This window comes from Cavia porcellus, unplaced genomic scaffold (genome assembly GCF_034190915.1).
Source record: "Cavia porcellus strain 051 isolate PalLab524CR breed Dunkin Hartley unplaced genomic scaffold, mCavPor4.1 scaffold_32, whole genome shotgun sequence".
Classification (NCBI taxonomy): domain Eukaryota; kingdom Metazoa; phylum Chordata; class Mammalia; order Rodentia; family Caviidae; genus Cavia; species Cavia porcellus.
In genome coordinates this window covers 26,880,989-26,899,628 of record NW_026947515.1, presented here as the reverse complement: position 1 = coordinate 26,899,628, position 18,640 = coordinate 26,880,989, and the positions used below count along the sequence as shown (strand labels likewise).

The following is an 18,640-nucleotide window of genomic DNA, read 5'->3' as shown; positions in this document are numbered from 1 at the left end:
TAGACTCAAAGACACACTCTTTTTAATCATCAATTGAAAAAAAAAAGGCATTCTCATCATAAAAAGCTTGATATTTTTATAAAATGTACCCCCCAAGCATAAATAAACTTACCTTTGGTTTTTTGATCAGCAGCCTGGAAAAAAAATTAGAAAATCTTTAGGAAAAACAATGTGTAGAATGTATACATATATGAAAGTTTATAAGCAGTCTTTTAATATTGGAAATTTTAAAAGAAGTTTTGTCTAGCTAATTTATTGTAATTTACTGCTGGGAAAAACATTTCTATATGCTACTAATTACACACCAATATTATTATAATGGCAAAAAATTCTGTACGGAAGTTCATCTGAGTTCTATATTTTAATACAGCCTAAAAGATATACAATTTAAACCACAAGATACCTTGACGTAGCAAGAACAAAGACAAATGGTATAGCTTGGCATTGTATTTTTATTTATTTGTGGTACGGGGGACTGAATTCAGGGAGTGTTGAGCTAGGTTCCCAGCATTTGGGTTTTTTTTGGTTCATTTTGTTTCTTTTTTTTCTTTAATTTTGAGATCAGGCTGGCCTTGAACCTGCAATCTTCCTCCCTTAGCCTCCTGAGTAGGTAGGATTATAGACCTGCTTCACTGAGTCCAGCTTAAAAAACCTGACTACAAGTTTATGGAATTTTTATTTTTAATAATTACTAACAGGATTTGTAAAAGCACATTTAGCAAAACTGCAAAAATCGTTTCTAGATTTTCTACCAATACCAGCTTAAAGTCCCTGTCCTCCTTTCTTAGACATCCCAGTTCATTTTAAATGGACTGGCCTGGGCAACCTTTATCCCCAGCAACACCAGGCACCTTGAAACACAGCTGTAATGTTTCTAGTTCTTTAGGAAAGACAGTTTGCAGCTGTCACCCAGTGTTTATTTCACTAGAACAACGTTTCTTATTTGCTAGATACAGATTTGGCATATTGATTTAGAAGAGTAACACTGCAGAATGAACTTGGTCAGGGTAATGGCTATGATAATGCAAATGAGACACCTAATGACTGCGAGGACAATGAAGCTAGTAACTCTAGCCAAACCTTTTTCTGAGCACCTTCCTTCTTTTTCTTTTCTTCCTGCTTTTTCTTTTTCTTTTCTTCCATCAAATGTTCCTCTTCTCGTGTTTCTTGTTCTTTCTCCCTATGAAATATAAAGAAAAGTGCTATTAGTATGGTGGTCATTCTTAAATTAAAAAATGAAAAAGCACTAGAATAGAAAATCTTAAGGCAGGCGGCCACCTGTTGGATAGAGGCTACTTTGAGAGGATGTCGGAAATGGTCGCTTACCCACAGTACCAGATACTGCTACTACAACGGCAAGCCTCCTTCGGTATGTCGGGGGTGTCACTCCCTGAGCCCACATCTGTTGGCACCAACCTATCACCTGGCACTGTATTAGGCATGTGGGTACAATGAGTACTTAAGACCCCTTGCTGTTTGAGACCACTGCACTGGCAGTGATCAGCAAATAAGAGAGGGGCCACTGGTGACCCTTCCAGCCATAAGCCCATTCTGGGTGACTTTTCAGCAACCCTGTAGCTCCAGCAGTTACCCTCTCGCAGCCCTCTCAATAGACACACTGCTCTCCAAGCTTCCTGCTTCCAGCCCACTTGTAGCCTCATCTCTGTTGGTCCTCCTAATTTCATGGACCTCCAGACCAGGGAATGCTGAGCTCAGGCCTGCAGTACAGATACCTCACTTCTCTGCCCACCCCTGTGCCCAGTCATCAGTATGCCCCAGAACGTGGCATTAGGGTTCCAGCTTCCTGCATGCCCAAACAACAGACTATGGGCTGATAGTTACAGCTTGCCTGGGTCTTGCCAGTGCTTCTGCTGGGATGAAACACAAGGGGCCAGGGTGACTCCCTGCTGCCCAGCACTGTGAGTCGTCCCAGGGGCTCTACCCTGCTGCAACTACATTTTCTTCACCGAGTGCACATCCCTGCCTTGGGCAGGAGTCTTCCTTCCAAGTCAGTCCTTTGGGTATGCTCCGTGGCCTACGCTCCATACCCCTTCTTCTGTCCCTCCCACTCTTCCTCCTTCCTTTAATTTCCCTTTTCTTTTGCAGTACTGGGAATCAAACGTAGGGCCTTCACACTGAGCGCCAGCCCCACCCCCACCTGTTCTTTCCTATTTTCCCTCTGCCTTGGCATCCAGAGTACCATTACGCTCACCTGGAATTTGTTTTTAATTTACAAAAAGTATTTTTACATGCATAAGGAATTTTGACCTGATATCAGTTTGTACATATTTAAGTGCTATTGTAATAAAAATAATTTAAACTGACATGGAGTGAGTGCAGGGGTGTCTTTGTGAATATTTTTCTTTCAAAACAGCAGTTCTCAGTCTTTGGCTGCTCAACAGAGTCACTTGTGAAGTTCCAAACACTTCCAAGAACAGGCTGCAACCCTGCTGATGAAATCTGGAAATGGAACTCGGACATCAGCAGTACATAAAGCTTTCAGAAGACTCCAATTTCAGCCAAGGTTGAGAAACCTTGCTTTTATAAGGAGGTTTACATATTCATGAAGCATGAAAACTTATTATTCACTACACTAGTTGATACTTTCAGGAATCTTTTCATGGTAAAAGGTGTAGAGACACTAAGAGATTTGCGTTTACAACATTCTGTAGTGCAGGCCACCTGAGAGTGATGGGTTGTGCTATAATCATGCAAGTAGAGCTTCATGTCCAGGGAGGGAGGGACCACACCAAAGGTAGGTCAACAGTGGCTGCCCACGATACTAGAAAACCTCCTACATCCACAGTACCATGAGACCCTTAAATTCTCAGCGTGGAATTAATAAAGTAGGCATAGATAGGGTACATTTAAAAAGGGTATTCAATGAGCCTAATTCTACCCATATGCAAGTTGAATGAATGAAAACCGGCTATTTCCCAGCAACAATTAAGATTTTGCTGTATTAGTAAGAAGGAAAAAAAGGAGTAAATAGTAAGTCCTTGTAGCCATGAGACATGGCACATTTTCCTGCTGTGCTCAAGTTTATGACACAGCATAATTCAGATGTTAGATCTTTAATAAAAGCTTTATCTAATTTCCCCCTCACTAGCAGTAATTATTTCTGTTATCTGCTAATGTATAACTTCTTTCATTTTTCATTAATAAATTTAAACATTAACATCTAATCACATTTTCACTTTATAAAGTAATATATGCTCATGGAAAAACACATGGTACAAAAAGGTAAGTTAATAAAAAGGAAAACTGGGAAATACTCCTTTCCCAATGACCACAGGCTTCTTCCTTAGAGGCAACACATACTAACAGTTTCTTGGATGTCTTTCAGAAAATGTCCTCTAGCTAGGCTGCAATGCCTACCTACAGCCTCAGCTGTGAGGTCAAATCCAGTGAGGGAACACAGTGAAGCCCAATCTCTCTTCATATGGTCATATGCCCATCTTTTTTGCTTTGTCTGTCTTTGAGTTTTTTGAGACAATGTCCCACTACATAGTCCCAGCTAACCTCAAACTTACAATCCTGCCTCAGCCTTCTGAATGCTGGTATCTATCTTTAACACCAAATGGGCTGGGGATATAGTCCAGTGGCATGGTGCCTACACGGCAAGCGCAAGGTCGTGAGCTTGATTCTCAGTATAGAAAGAAAAGAAAAAACTCAAATGAGAGTGTACTACATACTCTGCCCTGCACTGTTTTATTTTCACTTAATGATCTACTCCAATACATATGGAAAGACTCAGATCCTTCACATCTCTACATAATATGCTGTACATAGCTTGCTGTTTCTTTTTCTTTTTTTTTTTTTTAAATTGGTACTGGGGATTGAACTCAGGACCGCCTGCTTGCAAGGCAGGTGCTTATGCCACCGAGCTAAATGCTCAGCCCTAGGTTGCTGTTTCTTAATGTCGTCATTTGAGATCTTAATGGTGGGAGTTTCTACAATGATAGATATGAATTTGCCTCTTAAATCATCCATATCTCTATTTTCAGTTAAATCAAATAGCATCTGCTTTATAAGAAATATAAATTTTCACTACGCAGCATACTGTGATTACTTTGTACTTTTTGTGGAGCTGTTTAAGTTCTTCACTGTTTTTCCTTTACTTTTGTAGTATGTTGGTGTTTAGGATTTTATACCTCTCTGTCCACCTGGACTCTGTTAAAACAGGCACTCTTGAATTGCCTTTGCAGAACTCCTCATCCCGGTCCAAACTAGCTGGAAGTACCTCTACCATTACTTTGACAATCTATAGTAAGACATCTTTAGAAGATAATTTGTTTTAATTGTGCTAAAATGTTACACATAATTCAATGTTTTAATAAGAAGCATTTTAAGTATACAGTTCATTACTGTTGTATTTACCCTACGGTGCAACCAGAACTCTAACCCGGCAAAACTGAGGCTCTGTGCCCCTGTGAAACAACTCTGCTTCCCCATTCCCAGGCACTATTTTACTCTCTGTCTCCGTGAATGTGCCCACTGGATGCCTCCTTTAATTCTGATCTGCATTTTCCTCAGATTCAGTGACAGGACACTAAACATCTTCTCCTAGCCTGCTGGTCATCCATGTAACTTTTCTGCAGTTTGGGGTCCATGGTTATTGTCCTGTCACAGCCTACTTTTTTTTTTTTTTTTTTTACAGTGAACTGTTTTGTTTTATTGTATGATTTCTATCTGGTGTGGCCTGATACCATGAAATAAGACAGTTCAAGCAGATGGAAAAACACCTGTATCCCCTTAGCAGAAACTACTACCCATCCATTAACAATCATTTGAATTTAACAACTGTCATCTGTGACTTCCCCTTCTTGAATCACACACAATTCACTAGAAAACATCCATGTCTTTTCAAGAAAGGGTATGTGGGAAGTCAATTTTTGGAGTCCAAGCATGTCTAAAAATAGTTGAAGGCTGCCTTTTTGTTTGACTGGTGGCTTGGCTTAGTCTAATGTTCCAAGAGGAAAATCTGTTTTAAGCTGGGGGTGGTGGCTCACACCTGTAATCCCAGCACTCAGGAGGCTCAGGCAGGAGGATCGCCAAGGCCAGTCTGGGCTACAAGTGAGTTCATGGTCAGCTTGAACTGCACAGTGAAACCCTGTCTCTATCTGTCTGTCTGTTTCTCTCTCTCTCTCACACACACACACCCACACATACTCCATTTTAAAGGCACTGTACCACTGTATCTCAGCACCTGTGCCACTTAGGAGAAGTCTGATGTCAGCTGACGTTTAGTTCCCTTTATAGGTAGCATGCTGTTTTCTGTGAGAGCATATGGTTTCTCTCTGTCTGGGTTCCAAAATTCATTTGTGCTGAGCATTGGTGGACACTTTCAACATAGATACAGTATTATAGGCTACTTTCTTGAAACATCTTCTTTCAGTTTCTTAATAACAATACGCTGAACAATAACAATCACAATATATTGAACTTCTTGAATCAATGATATGTAATTAATTTCCCTTTTTAAATGTCTTATATACTTTTTTGTTGCTTCTGTTTTCTGAGTGCTTGGCTCAAATTGACCTTCGAAACGTGTTTTCTAACTAACGTGTTTCTTTTTTAACTTTTATTGGTAGATGTTTGCAGTACATGATGATTGTATTCTTTTGTGGCAAAAGTCAGTACACATGGCTGGAACACAGCATCATGAAGACAAGGAAGGAAGGAAATGGATCCCCTGGACCCAGGAAGAAGATGAAGTGTGAACTGAAGCCCACAGAGAAGGAAAAGAAAAACTTCAATACAGAAGGTGGTAGCTGGCTATGCCTTCTCCCTGTGGTGGGACTCACTGAGAGAGAGGCGCTCTCACAACTTGCGGACACACCCCAGAGGCCTCTGCAGAGACGCAGCAGGGCAGCAGACATGGAGCACCACACTGGCTGGTGCTGTTGGTCCTGATAATCCAAGACTGAGATTAACTAAGGGAAAATGCAGGCAATAGGGTGGCACAGTGCCAAGGAACCAGGGACTAGGCTAAACAAATAACAGCTTCTCATCCCCAACAAATGGAAGAGGTAAGATCCTCCAACAGACTGAAAACCCAAAACCCGGCTACACCTGGAAGATAACCTCAGAGAAGTAATCATCACCTAAGGGTCCTGAACACCACCAATAAAGCACCCACCATAGGCAACTAACAAACATCCCCCCAGGAATCAAACTAAAAAAAGACAAGAAATGAGCAGACACCTAAAACAAGATGCAACCCCAGACATCCAGTTCACCAAAGGCAAACCCGGGGACAACGAAGTGGGACAACGCGAAAGCCCCTCACCAGGTCTCTCTGAAGTGGAAACAACAAAGCAGCTGAATCAGGCTCTGGAAAAATAAATAGAATCAGAAATAATCTCTCAGATAACTACAGAGATTGCCAAAATATACACCATGCTTAGTGATGTCAGGGCAAACACAGACCAAAAAATAGATGAGCTTAAACACATTATGGAAGTTCAGCTTAGGAAAGAAATGGAATCCACAAAGCAGATGCAAGCAGATATCCAGAAGAATAAAAACTCCACTGAAAATATTTGAAGCAAATTAGGCCAATGTGAGGACAGAATCGCAGATACTGAATACAGGCTTGCAGTTAGCAACCGGGAAAAGAAAGAAAAATTCCTCAAAAATAACAAGAGACCATGAGAAATCCATCCAGCAGCTGCTAGATCAAACAAAGAATAACTTAACAATGACTGGAGTTAATGAAACAGCAAGAGATACAAGTGACATTAAAAAACCTTTACAGATATCATGACAGAAAACTTTCCTGGTAAAGAAAAAGAATTTGACACACAGAAAAACGAGGCACATAGCACTCCAATTAGCAATGATCAAAAAAAAAAAAAAAAAAAATCTACAGCTAGGCATAGCATAGTCAAGATTCCAGAAATTCAACACAAGAATACAATCAAAAAAGCTGTTAGACAAAGCAACAAATCAGCTAAAAAAGAAAGCCACTGTAAGTACAGATGACTTCTTGGCACAAACTCTCAAGTCAAGGAGAGCTTGGAGTGAAGTGCTCCAGGTTGTAAAGGAAAAAACTTTCAACCCAGGTTGATGTAGCCCACAAAACTACCTTTAGAAATTGATGGAGAAATAAGATAATTCCATGATAAAGAACATTGAGGTAACTTATGACCACCAAACCAGCATTCCATTATATTCTGAAGGACATTCTAGAAAGAGATAATAAGGAATACAGCTCCATGAAACCCAACAGGAGAAATTCACCAGGGAAGGCAAACAATTAGAAGGGGGAAGAAAGGCAGGAAAATAACATGACAAGGGTAAGTCAATATGTATCATCATTGTTAATAACCATCAATGTTAATGATCTCAATTCACGAGTCAAGAGACAGAATGGCAGGATGACTCAAGAAGCAAGATCCAACAGTGTGCTGCATACAAGAAACACATTTCATTCAAAAAGAAACTCACAGAGTGAAAGTCAAAGGATGGAAAACAATACTCCATGGACAGAAACCCAGAAAAAAGCAGGAGTAGCTCTTCTATTTGCAGACAAAGTGAGTTTCAAGCCAAGACTGATTAAGAGAGATAAAGAAAGTCACTACATTCTCATAGAGGGAACAATTAAAGAGGAAGAGATAACAATCATAAATATATATGCAACAAATACCAGTACACCCAGTTACATAAAACAACTACAAACGGCCTTAAAACATCAAATAAGCCCTAATATAATTGTATTGGGACCTCAACACCCCACTGTCACAAAAGACAGAACAACTAGACAAAAACTCAGTAATGAAATATCAGACCTAAATCAAGCTTTTGAACAAATGAACCTAGTAGATTCTATAGAGTGTTCCACCCACAACATCAGAACACACATTCTTTTCAGCTGCACATGGGACATTCTCCAAAACAGACCATATACTGACTCATAGAACATGCTTAAGTAAATGCATAGGAGCTGAAATTATCCTATGTATACTATCAGACCACAGTGCAATGAAATTGGAAATCCATGCCAAAGGAAACCACAGGAACTTCATTCACACATAGAAATTGAATAGCGCCCTACTGCATGACCAATGGGGCACAGATGAAATTAAAGAAGAAATTGGACAGTTTTTGCAGTTGAATGACAATGAGAATGCAACATACAGGAACTTGTGGGATTCAATGAAAGCAGTCTTAAGAGGGAAATTTGGGGCTGGGGATTTAGCTCAGTGGCATAAGCACCTGTCTTGCAAGCAGGCAGTCGTGAGTTCAATCCCTGGTACCGATAAAAATGAAAAAGACAAAAAAAAAAAAAAAAAGGGAAATTTATAGCAGTAAATACCCATATCAGGGTAACAGAACAAGCACATTTAAACAACTTAATGTTAAGCCTCAACTTCTAGAAAAAGAAGTGCAGGCTAAACCAAAAGCTTGTAAGAGTGAGGAAATTATAAAGATCAGAGCAGAAATTAACACACTGGAGACTAAAAAAAAAAGAAATACAAAGAATTAATGAATCGAAGTATTGGTTCTTTGAAAGACTAATTGACAAGCCCTTAGCCAACTTTTCAAAAAAAGGAAACACTCAAATCCACACAATTAGTAATGAAAAGGGTGAAATCCAATAGACCCTGCAGAAATTCAGAAAACCATCTATACTTACTTAGAAAACTTATATTCTAATAAGATGGACAATACAGTAGAAATGGACAGATTCCTAGATACATATGAATTACCAAAGCCAAATCAAGATTTATCCTAAATAACCCCGTATCGACAAAAGAATTTGAAGATGTAATTTAAAACCTATCAACAAAGAAAGGCCCAGGCCCTGACAGATTCACTGCTGGATTTCACAAGGCATTTAGAGAACAAGACCTAACACCACTATTTCTCAAACTCAATTTCTGATATGATAAAGCAATAGTAACTTATCTGTACCTTGAGGGGTAAGATGAGCTTGGATTTGGCAAGTTTCTTTACCTACTGGCAAAAGAAAAAGCTAGTAATATATGCAATGAAATGTCAGTAAGCACTCTCACAAGTTGTGAAACAGACTTATAAATGCAAAGGAATAAAGAAAACACATAGCTAGTAAAGGTGGAAGATTTTCATTTTTTAATCATAGAACTTTGTCTTTTTAAAACTACAATTAAATAAACTTATGCTCAGCGGCATAAGCGCCTGCCTTGTAAGCAGGCAGTCATGAGTTCGATCCCTGGTACCGATAAAAACGAAAAAGACAAAAAAAAAAAATAAATAAACAAGATGTAACAAATGGAATGTTTTTAATGAGCTTTTCCCGAGGTACTAACTTTGCTTTTCTTGTTTCTAAGCTTCTTGGCATCCCTTTTTTTCCCCTTTCCACATTCACTTAAATGTCCACTCTCCCGATAGCCAGATAATCCATGTTAATATATCTAGTTCAGATCTAACTGTGTTTCTGTCCATGCTCATGTAACATGGAAACAGACATACTTAAGACATTTTTACAAGAGGCTTCTTCACTCAGTTACTGTTTTGTACAAGTGGGACTGTGCTGTACAAACTTTTTGCGTCTTGCTACTCTCATTCAATGCATACAGGTGGAGGGGCTGCCCCTCTCCCTAAGAGAGCTAGAGTAGTATGCTAATGGTCCATAGTGTACCATGGCATGCATGTATCACATCATACTCCTCCTCTGTTCATACCCAGCCTCTCTACCTCCAGTTTATTGCCACTACAAACAGCTCCAGCCTTCTGCCCAGTCTCTGCTAAAGAAAACAGCGTCGCTTTGATTGGCAGTTCAGCTTACGCTTCAGTACTGGCAGGTACTAGGTAAAGTGGAAACGTGATATGGGGTTCAATTTCTGAGCCCAGAGCAAGTCTGAAGGGCCAAACTAGACAGAAATTACTTATACTTTATATTGTAGGGTATACACTAGTGGTTCAGGGATATTGAATTTTATTAGAGAAACGACAGATTTTTATGGTCTGAATTTTTAACATAAACTCTTTTTTGGTTCCCAGAGCTCAGATATCTCCAGTAGGGAGATGTGGGATACAGGAGCAGCACTCACTTTGCAAGGCGGAGGAAGAGGGCAGAGTGGGTATAAGGGGTTCTCCACAGGGCACCATCACCCCACAGCTCCCAGCTAGAGGGCACATTTCTCAGAGACAGTGACTTAAAAAATGAAACATACAGGCAGACTGGGAATCCAGTCACTCCATGCAAAGCTACTCTGGATGCAAAATGTTCCAAATTTCCAAGAACAGGATTTGATAAAAGAGCATGGAGACCTGTTTTTGCCTTTGAAGTTTAGTTACCAGAAAATTAAAATTTTAAGGAAAAACAAACATAGGAGAAGTTAGGACAACAGAATAAAATAGATTTTTTAAAAAGTTACTAGAAACTGAAAATGTTTCTCATCTCAACCTAGTTTCATGTAGATCTGTCAGAGTTATACCTCGATACTACATGGCTTAGATTTCAAGGCCTTTGCCTGAAAATACTGTAATTCATCCTGTGAGAACGAAGGTATGATGTGTGATGGCATCATTTAGAAAGTTTGGTTTGCTAGGTGCAGTGGCCAAGGTCTGTAATCTAGCACTTGGGAGGCTAAGGCAGGAGGACTGCCATCAGTTTGAGGCCAGGCTAGACTATACAGTGAGTTCAAGGTCAGAATGATTTAATTGCAAAGCTCCTGTCTCAAAAAGCAAAAGTTTAGCAAATTGAGTAAGAATTTCCTTGTAGTGCTTAGGTTAGGAAGGGCTCATAAAAATATTATTAGACAAAATTAAAAAGAAAAGGGGCAGCAGTATCCTGTGCAGTCATTACAGAACAATTTATTTGACTGTTTGAATACTTGCTACATGCAGGAAATATATGTTGGGCTTTGTGGGCAGTACCAGAGGACAGGGAAAATCATCTTAGACCTTCAGGGGCATATAAATTAATAAGAAAGAGATGGTGATGCTGGATGTATATTTAATACTCACAGACTGTGAGCAGTAATGAGGAAGAGTGTGGTTGGCATTTGTAGTCACAAGGAGGGGGTACCACAGTAACATCCAGTTACAAGCATACAGCAGCTGAAAGCTTATAGGCCACGGTGTACATCAACTGCCTGCAAAAACTCTGGGACCATCCAGCACAATAGCAGGACCAGGCCTGGAAAGGCACTCATGCACTAGATGGTTCTGATGAACAGGATGAGCGGGCAGGAGTTTTTACTTAAGAACTGAAGGGTACCATGGCTGATAGATTCTAAGGTCTTGTGGTGTTTACCTAAGCATAACTGCTTCCCCTTGTGTGTGGGAGGGGATATTTGACTGGCTTCTAATCATCAGAATATGGCAGAGATGGATGCCATTCCCTTTCTGAGTGACAGAAGACTCTTTCCTAGCACACTGGCTCTAAGAGTCTTCCTCTTGGCTTTGAGGAAAATGCTTTGAGGAAAAATGCTGCCATGTATCCGGTTCTGCCTGTGGTCTGACAGAGCTTGGGTGCCCACCCTTCCCCTGGGGAACCTCTAGATGGAAGACTCAGAGGCCCAACTAAGTCCAGCTTCCTGACCACAGAAACACACTTGCTGAGCTACTGAATTTATGTACTTTATTATGCAGCACAGAAAAAACAATACAGATAGTGATTTAGGACTTCAGGACTACAGCCAAAGTGCAGTAAGCCCACTACAGGCTCTCCTGCTGATTAACAACTGGACAGGATTCAGTGTAATACAGAAATACAAGTGGGGGGTTGGGGAGAGGAGCTAGGCTATGATTTGTGTCTAGATGTCCCCCAAAGCCTCATGTGATCATAGGGCTTTTTCAGAAGTGGATAAATCTAGAGTACATGATGGACTGGTGATGTCATGTTGGGTCTAAGGGTGTTGGGATAAAGGATGTGAGTGCTACACCTGCCCTAGGGTGGGCAGCCTTCATACAATATAAGGGACAGGAGCTTTGTCTCTTGCTTGTTGCTTTCTTTTTTTCTCACTGCCATGAGCTACTGCCCCTCGGCCACATGCCACTTTACCTTGGAGCCACCGGATTATGGACTGAAACCTCTGCAAACTGTGAGCTACATAAACCTTTCCTCCCTTAACTTGTGGGTGTTGGGTATTTTGTCTCAGCAATGAGAAAAGTAACTAAGACTAGCTGACACTCAGAGAGGCAACCTGTATGGGGTAATATGTCATTTCCTCTCCTTTTCTGAAAGTCTGATAAGGTTGCAGGCCACCATCAAACAGTATTTGGAGGCAGGGGTGCAGTAGGCAACTAAAACTGAGAGAAATTCCCTTCTTACCAGAGGAGTAGGAAAAGGAGCCCTTGTGAGTTAGACCGTATGCAGAGATCTCGGAGAGGAATTGGCTGGACAAGGGGGTCCACAAACAGCACAGCAAGCCTATGAAAACCAAAAGGCAACTAAAGCCCTACCTCAAGTCTCAGGCCAACTAGCAAACTATGCAGGCCCGCTAAAGCAGTGCAGCAGGACTGCCACAGTGACCTGACTGGAGTCCTTGCCCACAGGAGGGGAGGACTGGGCTAAATGCAACCTTTAGGTTGGAGGGTGGGAAGGAATCAGAGATCTGAGGGAGATACGACAAAACCAGTGGGCCTGAAGCTTTTTGAAGGAACCTGAATTCTTCTATTTCAGTGTAATAGTCTTTGGCCCAGGATTTAGTTCTTAAGATTTACTGAACAAAATGAGACAGCAGCAGCATTCAGTGCAGGACTCTTGTGGCCTGCTTTATCTGACTTCCTGAGAAACAGAACCTCCTGCTTCTCACCCTAGAAACAAACTTCTCAGGCTCTTTACTCAGCCAGCACCTCCTGCACTCAGTTATTTTCGTCCATGGAGCTTTTAAATCTCAGAACAAATGCCATTTTTCACTTTGGTTGACTTTGCTCTATAAAATAAGGCTGATCACCTAAGTGTATCACTTTACTTTGTGGCATCCTTTACTCTTCCAACTAGCGATGGTGTCCTAATTCCCACAGAGGACCACTGTCTCCCTTTACTTGGCCCCAGGATACAGTATGTATTTGCTAATGACAACAGAGAACTGCAGGGCCACAGGGCTCCAACTCAGACCACACTTGAGGTGAGCCAATGCTCAGAACCACAGGCAGGATGCTGCAGTACCCTTCTCTCAACCACAGCATCCTTCTTGTAATTGGCTGCTCAATTAAGAGAATCCAAGAGGCGAGGAGAAGTGCTCATCTTCTGAGATCAGAAGGGTTCGAGTGCTGTTTGCCCCGCACAGGTGGACACAAGGGCAACAGCAGGCAATCAAGACACTCCCGGGAAGGAAGCAGCACACAGCTGTAAGATTCATCTCCTCAACCCCCCCTAAGAGGCCACTCCACCAGGACCTGTTACTCAGTCCCTCCAGGCAGCTGCCCGTCTCTGCTTCAGCTTGACAGCTCCTTCAATTTTATCAGTGACCTTATGTTTCAAAGTTCCTCTTGTTTCCTCCTAAATTCGGTATTTTCCACTGCTCCTAACCAAAGAATCCTGATAAATACACAGTGTATCAACAATATATACATTAAAACTAAGTACTAAATGGATGCAGCACTTTTAATTACAATTTGTCTTCAAACGAGTAAGGTTTAATAAACATTTTTTTCTTTTTTTTTTGTCTTTTTCATTTTTATCGGTACCAGGGATCGAACTCACGACTACCTTGCAAGGCAGGCGCTTACGCCGCTGAGCTAAATCCCCAGCCTAATAAACATTTTTAACCACTATAAAATTACTTTAGTATTACTACAATAACATGTTCACTACAAATATAGGAGTCGTGGATACCCTTCTATGAATACTTCTTTTAATTGAAAGTAGCCTCAAATTTTAAAAGTGACAGTATAATTTTAACTTTATTTTCATAGTTTATGATGCTCGACTCCTAGGTATTCTTTGAATTAGTCAAATTAATAGAAGAAAGTCTCCATCTAGTCTCCCTGACACAGCTGGCATGTCTAGCATGCACGCTGCTGAGTGGTTACTAATTAATGATGAGGATTTCGCTGCTTGCTAGAAAATGTGAGAATAGGGTTCTGTGTCATCTATGATGAGTGCAGTGCCTTTCCCAGGATCTAATTCCAACGATCGAGGAGGCAGAGATGGGGACTGTGCTAGTTACTGACTTACCTGCGTCTCAGTGCCAACCACCGAGGCTTGCCTACTCTAGGAAAATGGATCTGTGACCTTCTACTCCCTTTCCTTCACCAGCTGGCAGAACATCCAGCCTTTTTGGCAGAGGGCGCTGGAGACACATGTCAGAAGAAGAGCCAGCATGGCGTGGCGTGTCACCCCTGTGCAGGGGAGGTACAGGCCGTGAACCGCTTTCACCACAGCTGAAGGATTTCCAAAGCTTCACCTGAGGAGCCTCACAGAGCTTCTCCTCCCTGCCCTGCCTCCGTGCTGTGCTCTCCTTCAGCCTTCCTGTCTGCTCTTCCACACTGTCTAAAACAGCTTCACTTCTGGCCAGCCAGGGCCTCACCACTCTAACCCTCTGCACAGTTAACAATCGCTTATAGTAAACATTCCCAGTTCACATTACTATATGATTTTTCTGATAAACCTTTCAACAAGAGCCTACTTTAATCCTGCTAATATACTGTCATACCAATACGTATACACAGATGCAGTTAACCGTTGAACAAATTAAATCTGTTATATTCAACTAATAGCACACGAACCTGAAATATCAAACCTGACAGAGTAAAAGAACTCTATCTGACTGAACTTGGCTAACATTATGGCTAATTCCTTATTTTTATGTTCTGTAATATATTTGGGCAGGCTTAGCAGACTCTCTTTCATGACTATGAAAGAGGAAGGGCAAAGTCCCAGCACCATCTAACTGTGGGCAGTTACCAACACGGGAAATGGACTGCAAGTGACTGCCAGGGGACCATCCTAGTCAAACATTCTGCAATTCTGTGAACACGACTCTTAACAGCATAGGCTGAGGGCTGGGGATTTGGCTCAGTGGCATAAGCGCCTGCCTGGCAAGCATGAGGTCGTGAGTTTGATCCCTGATACCAAACAAACAAACAGTATAGGCAGAGCTTTAGGAGCTATTAAACCACCTTGTGCTCAAAGGTGGATTCTAATTTGGGAGAGCAGGCAGGCATACAACATCTGGGCAGAAATAGCTTGATGACAAACTGTGCAAGGGAAAAAATCAAATACAAAGAGACGATACTACCATCCACTTGCTCCTAGATCCAGCCTAGGGATCACGAGTGAGGAGAACAGAAAAGGTTCGCAGGGTTTTATCACAGTGATAAAGGACTCAAGTATCTGCCTCAGTAGTTTCTATAAAGAGCAAAAAGTAGGGGGGAAATGTGATAAACTATATCTGTGAAGGAAAAAAAAACCACAGACACAAAAAGGTTTGCTGGTATTTCACAAATGTGAAATGTAAAAACGTTATTTCAGAAGTGAAAAATAATAATACATGTGGAAAAAATATTATAGAAAAAACTTAAATTTTCTATTTTAAGTACACACCAGATTTAGATGCAGATAAAATAGACACTAGAGCATAGACTAAGCATAGACACTAGAGGAATTACCTAAGAAATAATCAAGTTTAATTGTCCATGATTCACTCAACAGATGCCCAGCAGCACACTGTTTACTGGGCCAAACTGAGACAACACTGAGACCTTGACTTGGTCAGTCCTCTATTCTATACACTAATGAATGTCTCCTAGCTACAGGTTGCTGTTCCTATACCTCAAGCTGCTGTCTGGAAATTAATGTCTTAAACCAATAACCATAATATTCAAAGTATGTGAACCTAGAGGAACCATATATGCAATGCTACACTCACATTTGAATTTGAAATGTGAAAAAGCAACTATTTCTCATTATTCTTATAAAATCAGTGTACTTCTGGTTGCTGTCAATTTGGTTTTCTGATTTACAAAGAAGAAAAACCAACCAACCAATTCTGGACTTCAGTGCAATCACAAGTAGTATCTGATTAATATGTAATCACAGCTAATCTACAATCAGCCCTATAGTGAAAGCAATGAGCAATTTACCAAATTATGATTCAATTCCGCTATCCTTCACTGATTCTCATTAATAATGAGAAAACACAACTGTTCTTTAATGGAAGAAAGTTTCTCTAGCACTCAGGTCCTTAAGTTCTCCAGGGGGTGTCCCATTCAGTGATGATCACATATTGGGAGCCCTGGAGTACACGAAGATTGGGCTTTTTCTGGCCATTTCCTGCAATCTCGACAGGCAACAAACATGATGAGCAAACTGGGAATGTGCAAAAGTTAGCAATTCTCTGAGTAATCTGGGCAACACAGTCCAAGTATAAAAGTTTCCGATGGTTTTAATTGAAAGATAAAACCTTGAAAATGAAACTATTCTCCATAAATTCCACATTCTAATTGAAAAATCACTAGGGTGGCAATTTGAGGTTATATCCTTTGTAAAAAACAAGAACTGTCATTTATTAACCCCTATGCTATGAACACATCATTTGAAACACTCCTACTGAAATGAGGGCCACCACATCTTACAAGCAGAGGAATCTGAAGCTTACAAGGTCTTAGTGGCCAGCCCAGTGTAATGACACTAGAGTAAGTGACAGAGTTACCATCCAAGCTGCAGATGACTGCGTCTCAAGCATGTGCCGCATTCATAACCCCACAATGTATTCTTAAAGGACAAAACTTCTTTATTATGGTCCACAGTGAGAGCCACATACCTCAGATCACACCGGACAGGAAGGCAGAGCTCCCATTTTGGAAACTGAAAAACCTAATATAACAGCTATCTCTTAAACAATTATCAGAGCACATCTGACACTGCTATAACAAAATTCCAAATGCAGCATCTGCAAGATGTTTCTTCTCACATTCCACAGGGTGGCCAGGCACCTTTGTTCCTTGGCATCATCTTGAAACTCAAATAGTTCTTTTATTCATTAGATGAAGAAAAAGAGTAAGAAGCAGAGTATAGTAGTGCACTCCTATAATTCAGCTACTTGGGAGACTGAAGCAGGAGGATCCTAAACTTAGCTGCTCTGGGCAACTGAGTATTTCAAAATGAAAAACAAACAAAAACAGACAGGCGGTATGGCTCCATGGTATAGCACCCTCGGTTCAATCTCCAGTACTGGTGGGGAGGAAACAACTGGAAAGTAGGTAATTTCCTTTTTAGTTCATGTCCTGGAGGTTTACATAGTATCTCTGTTCATATCCACTTGTCCAGAACTTGCCTCTATCTAGCCATGCGGCAGGCTGGGAAAATCTTACAAATGCCCCATCTAAAACTGCCTTCAAAAGGAGGGGAGAGAAGATGACTTGGGTCTCTGGAACCAATGAATGGTCTGGCAACCCCTATGTGAATTTTTAATCATAATTTTTCTAAAACATAACAGATACACATACTTCAATCTCTGTTTTATTCAGAAATAAGTAATATAAAAGAAGCTCCAACCTTCAGCTTTATAGAGTATGGTCAAAATAACATTAGGCAGAAACTTCCTCAAGAGAGTGAGATGTCACAAGTTTCTGCTATAGCTATAGAAAAATCTTATTACTGCTTTTGCAGAATGACTGAGGTTAATGATAAATCTTCTAGGATGACATTGTTATGAAAGACGGATTTTATATAAACTAAGTTGCCTTCAAATGTAAGATATGTAGTATTAAAGAAAAATGATGACAATCACAGGAAGTCCCTGACTTAAGAGTAAGTCAGATTCATTCATAAGTTCAACAAAGTGAGTCTTGCATGGCTCTGACACAAACATACAGCGTCCATTGCTGTGTGCTTCCTGGCAGCCCCTCCACATCCCTGCTTGGGCTCTGGCTTTCAGACACGCTGGGCTCTGACTGAACACCGCACAGCAGCACACTATGCAGGGCAACTGCACCAATGTCCAGCAGATGTGAGCCACTGCCGCAGTCCGTCTGCATCTGCGAGTGTTCGCATCTGTGAAAGTTCGCAGTTCCAAGGGTCATAAATGGGAATTTCTGTATAAATGAGCCTTTAGGACTTTCACTTTTTAATTCTTTATGAAGTCTCCTCACATTAACCAAGCTTCACAATATAACTTCCAAAGACAATATAGTATTTTCAGGGAGGATGGCACATAATTTACTGAGTCCTTCTTTGGTTTTAAGTTTCTGTTCTGTCCCATTTTTTTCTTACTTGCTAAGCCCCTTAGTCTGTACTTAGTTCTGCATGTGGTTATGCAGTTGGTTCTGTATTTTTTTTATTATTGTCTGAAGAGGTGTTTTCAGAAGCAGATTCTCTAAAACAAAAGGGTATAAGTGAAGGTTTCAACATTTGTTACGAAACTGTTACCAAAACCATTTTAGTGTGTATTTTTATTAGCTTAGTATTCTTGACTCAAAATACCCTCAAACTTTTAATCTTTGCTAATCTGAAAGCTCAAACTAGGTGTAGTGGTGCGTGCCTGTAATCTCAGCACTTGGGAGGCTGAGGCAGAAGGATTGCTGAGAGTTCAAGACCAGTCTATGCTACATAGTAAATTCAAGCCCAGCCAGAACTAAACAGCGAGATTGCCTCAAAAAAACAAAAACAAAACAAACACACAATAAGAGGGGGTGGGAAAGTATCTCAATAGCTTTAGTTTACCATTCTTTGACTATTAATAAATTCCCGTATTTGTTA

At 40.7% G+C, this 18,640-nt stretch overlaps 1 protein-coding gene and 1 pseudogene across 7 annotated transcripts in view; one reads left to right on the top strand and one right to left on the bottom strand.

The window, feature by feature from the left end:
• Tnrc6c (trinucleotide repeat containing adaptor 6C) overlaps positions 1-18,640 on the bottom strand; it is a 150,302-nt gene that overhangs the window by 105,911 nt on the left and 25,751 nt on the right. For 6 of the 7 annotated variants that reach the window (XM_063242023.1, XM_063242026.1, XM_063242027.1 and 3 more), the window contains exon 2: positions 1,081-1,180. Coding sequence is in view for 1 of the 7 variants with exons in the window: in XM_063242025.1 (XP_063098095.1) it covers positions 113-134; positions 1,081-1,143 (85 nt within the window). In the remaining 6 variants the exon portion in view is untranslated. Of the gene's footprint in view, positions 1-112; positions 135-1,080; positions 1,181-18,640 lie in introns of all 7 variants that reach the window. The other variant, XM_063242025.1, reaches the window with a different exon arrangement.
• LOC100729433 (UPF0711 protein C18orf21 homolog) overlaps positions 14,262-18,640 on the top strand; it is a 29,457-nt pseudogene continuing 25,078 nt past the window's right edge.